We start from the raw sequence: 3,222 nt of genomic DNA on the forward strand, positions 1-3,222 counted from the left end.
CTTAAAGACATCTCTGGCCCTAGTTTCATTCCAGAACAGAAATCGGGCCGCCCCTCTTAGCCACAATTTCGAAAACACTGCCTTTAGGTTTCAAAACAACAACAACAACATAATAATAATTAAGACTTAAGAAAAAACCCTATTATTTAAACCTCTGCCTCGAGGCCATGTCTCTATTCGCATGGCGACATGCTTTCCGGCTTTTCTCGAGCCGCTGGACTCTGAACAGCCCTCTTCAAACACCCAGAGGAAGAACTGTTTTCTTGAGAAGTTTTTGCTTTACCTGAATTCTGCCCCAACCGCTCGCCCTTAGAACAAGCCGGGAGAAGCTGGAACTTTCTCTGCAGCTCTGAGTCAGACGCAGCTGGGGCCGCCCCTCCTTGCACGGCCCGATCCGCCCGAACCTTCCCCCGGAGCCAGCCCGGCGCCTCCTGGGCTGAGTTAGCGGAGCGGGGGACCGGGCGGCTCTGGGCTCGCCGCGAAGGCGCTGGAAGTTTCGCGTCGGCGGGGCCGGGGGGATGGCGGGCCTCCGGCAACCGGATAAAAAGCTCGTGGAAGCGGAGCCGAGCAGATCCGAGCTGGGCAGGCAGGAGAGTCGCACCGCTGAGCGCACCTCCACGGCTGAGCCGCTCGAAGTTCCGCAGACTCCTGCATTTGAATCGGTATCACACTCGTCCCCAGAAGCGCGAGAAGCCACAGCCATGTCCGCTGCAAGGGAAGTGGCCATAGGCATCGACCTGGGCACCACATACTCATGCGTGGGCATGTTCCAGCAAGGCCGGATGCAGATCCTCGCCAACGACCAGGGCAACCGCACCACCCCCAGCTGCTTGACCTTCACCGACACCGAGCGTCGGGTGGGCGATGCGGCCAAGAGCCAGGCGGATCTGAACCCACACAACACAGTGTTCCACGCCAAGTGACTGATCGGGCGCAAGTTCGCAGACCCCACTGTGCAGTCGGACATGAAGCACTGGCCCTTCCAGGTGGTGAGCGAGGGCGGCAAGCCCAAGGTGCGTGTGTTCTACCGCGGGGAGGACAAGGCGTTCTACACCCCGAGGAGATCTCATCGTCCATGGTGCTGAGCAAGATGGAGACAGCGGAGGCGTACCTGGGCCAGCCCCTGAGGCACGCTGTAATCACGGTGCCCTCCTACTTCAACAACTCCCAGCGTCAGGCCACCAAGGACGCGGGTGCCATCGCGGGGCTCACTCAACATGCCGAGGATCATCAGCCAGCCCACGGCGGCTGCCATGGCCTATGGCCTGGACCGGCAGGGCGCCGGAGAGCGCAACGTGCTCATTTTCGACTTGGGTGGGGGTACCTTCCACGTGTCGGTCCTCACTGTCGACGCCGGTGTGTTTGAGGTGAAGGCCACGGCTGGAGACACTCATCTGGGTGGAGAGGACTTCGACAACCGGCTGGTGAACCACTTCGTGGAGGAATTCCGGCGGAAGTACGGGAAGGATTTGAGCAGGAACAAGCGGGCCCTGCGCAGGCTCTGCACAGCCTCTGAGCGCGCCAAGCGCACCCTGCCCTCCAGCACCCAGGTCACTCTGGAGATCGATTCCCCGTTTGAGGGCGTAGACTTACACACTTCCATCACTCGAGCCCGCTTTGAAGAACTGTGCTTGGACCTCTCCTGCAGCACCCTGGAGCCAGTGGAGAAGGCCCTAAGGGGTGCCAAGCTGGACAAGGCCCAGATCCATGACATTGTCCTAGTGGGTGGCACTACCCGCCACCCCAAGGTACAAAAATTCTTGCAGGACTTCTTCAGTGGCAGGGAGCTGAACAAGAGCATCAACCTGGATGAGGCTGTGGCTTATGGGGCTGCTGTGCAGGCAGCAGTGTTGATCGGGGACAAGTGTGAGAAGGTGCAGGATCTCCTGCTGCTGGAGACAGCTGGTGGGGTGATGACTACGCTGATCCAGAGGAATGCCACCATCCCGACCAAGCAGACCCACACTTTCACTACCTATTCAGACAACCAGCCTGGGGTCCTGATCCAGGTGTATGAGGGTGAGAGGGCCATGACTAGGGACAACAACAGGCTGGGATGCTTTGAGCTCAGTGGCATCCCTCCTGCCCCACGTGGAGTCCCCCAGATCGAGGTGACTTTTGACATTGACGCCGGTGGCATCCTGAGTGTGACAACCACTGACAGGAGCACAGGCAAAGCTAACAAGATCACCATCACCAATGACAAGGGCCGGCTGAGCAAGGAGGAAGTGGAGAAGACGGTTTGTGAGTCTGAACAGTACAAGGATGTTCAGGATGAGGGTGAGGCCCAGAGGGACAGGGTGGCTCCCAGAAACTCTCTGGAGGCCTATGTCTTCTATGTGAAGAGCTCTTTGCAAGAGGAGAGACTTAGAGACAAGATTCCTGAAGAGGACAGGCGCAAAGTACAAGACAAGTGTCAGGAAGTCCTTGCTTGGCTGGAGCACAACCAGTTGGCAGAGAAAGAGGAATATGAGCCTCAGAAGAGGGAGCTGGAGCATATCTGTCGCCCCATCTTCTCCAGGCTCTATGCGGGGGCTGGTGTCCCTGGCGGAGCAGTTGTGGAGCTCAAGCCTGACAGGGAGCCCCCAGTACTGGCCCTGTCATTGAGGAAGTCGATTAAATGGCCCCTCCTGGCAAGGCAGCTGTGACTGTAAGGGCTGGGCTTGTGGACTTTCTAGACTGTCTACTATGATCCAGCTTATCTTAGAGGTGGGAGTAGAGGAAAATCTTGCCCCCAAACAGGGAGTTTTTTAGGTCAGTATGTTTTATAACTGAGGTATTTGCCAGTTGACTTTTAAAAATTCTTCTTCTCCTACTTCAGACAAGCAGAAGTAATCATTATGAACATTTGTGTGGCACTTTATCACTGCTTTTATCTACATTGAATGTATTTTGTTACTTGTATGTATGGATTTTGTTATGTGAAATAAGAGAGCTAAATAAACTTTTAAAGTTTCTTCTTAGTTTTCATTCTATCCAATTAAGTAGATGAAGGGGCAGGGCTATCAGAAGCAGAAAATGTTGGGGTGGGTGCTGAAGGAGGGATGGGAATAAAATTCATGAGGCTGTGTGCATGATTTCTATAAGGGAAAACAAGATAAGAGGAAGAGTTTGAGGCAGGCACATTGAGATAGTATTGAAATGAGGTCAGACAGGAGAGAATTGTGACACTGTTAAAAGAGGGAGGAAGGTGGAGCTGGAAAAGCAGAGAATGAAGAGAAA

The 3,222-nt window shown here is 54.9% G+C and overlaps 1 protein-coding gene across 1 annotated transcript; it reads left to right on the forward strand.

Annotated features, from left to right (window-relative positions):
* Positions 1-701: 701 nt before the first annotated feature.
* HSPA6 (heat shock protein family A (Hsp70) member 6) lies at positions 702-2,620 on the forward strand (the record flags this gene model as incomplete). Its single annotated transcript, XM_082614208.1, is given in 6 exon segments — positions 702-920; positions 924-1,052; positions 1,055-1,204; positions 1,206-2,550; positions 2,553-2,572; positions 2,576-2,620. Coding segments are annotated over 6 exon segments (1,908 nt in total).
* Between the last annotated feature and the right edge of the window lie 602 nt (positions 2,621-3,222).

Source organism: Mesoplodon mirus (assembly GCF_964341445.2).
Source record: "Mesoplodon mirus genome assembly, chromosome: 3".
Taxonomy (NCBI): Eukaryota; Metazoa; Chordata; class Mammalia; order Artiodactyla; family Ziphiidae; genus Mesoplodon; species Mesoplodon mirus.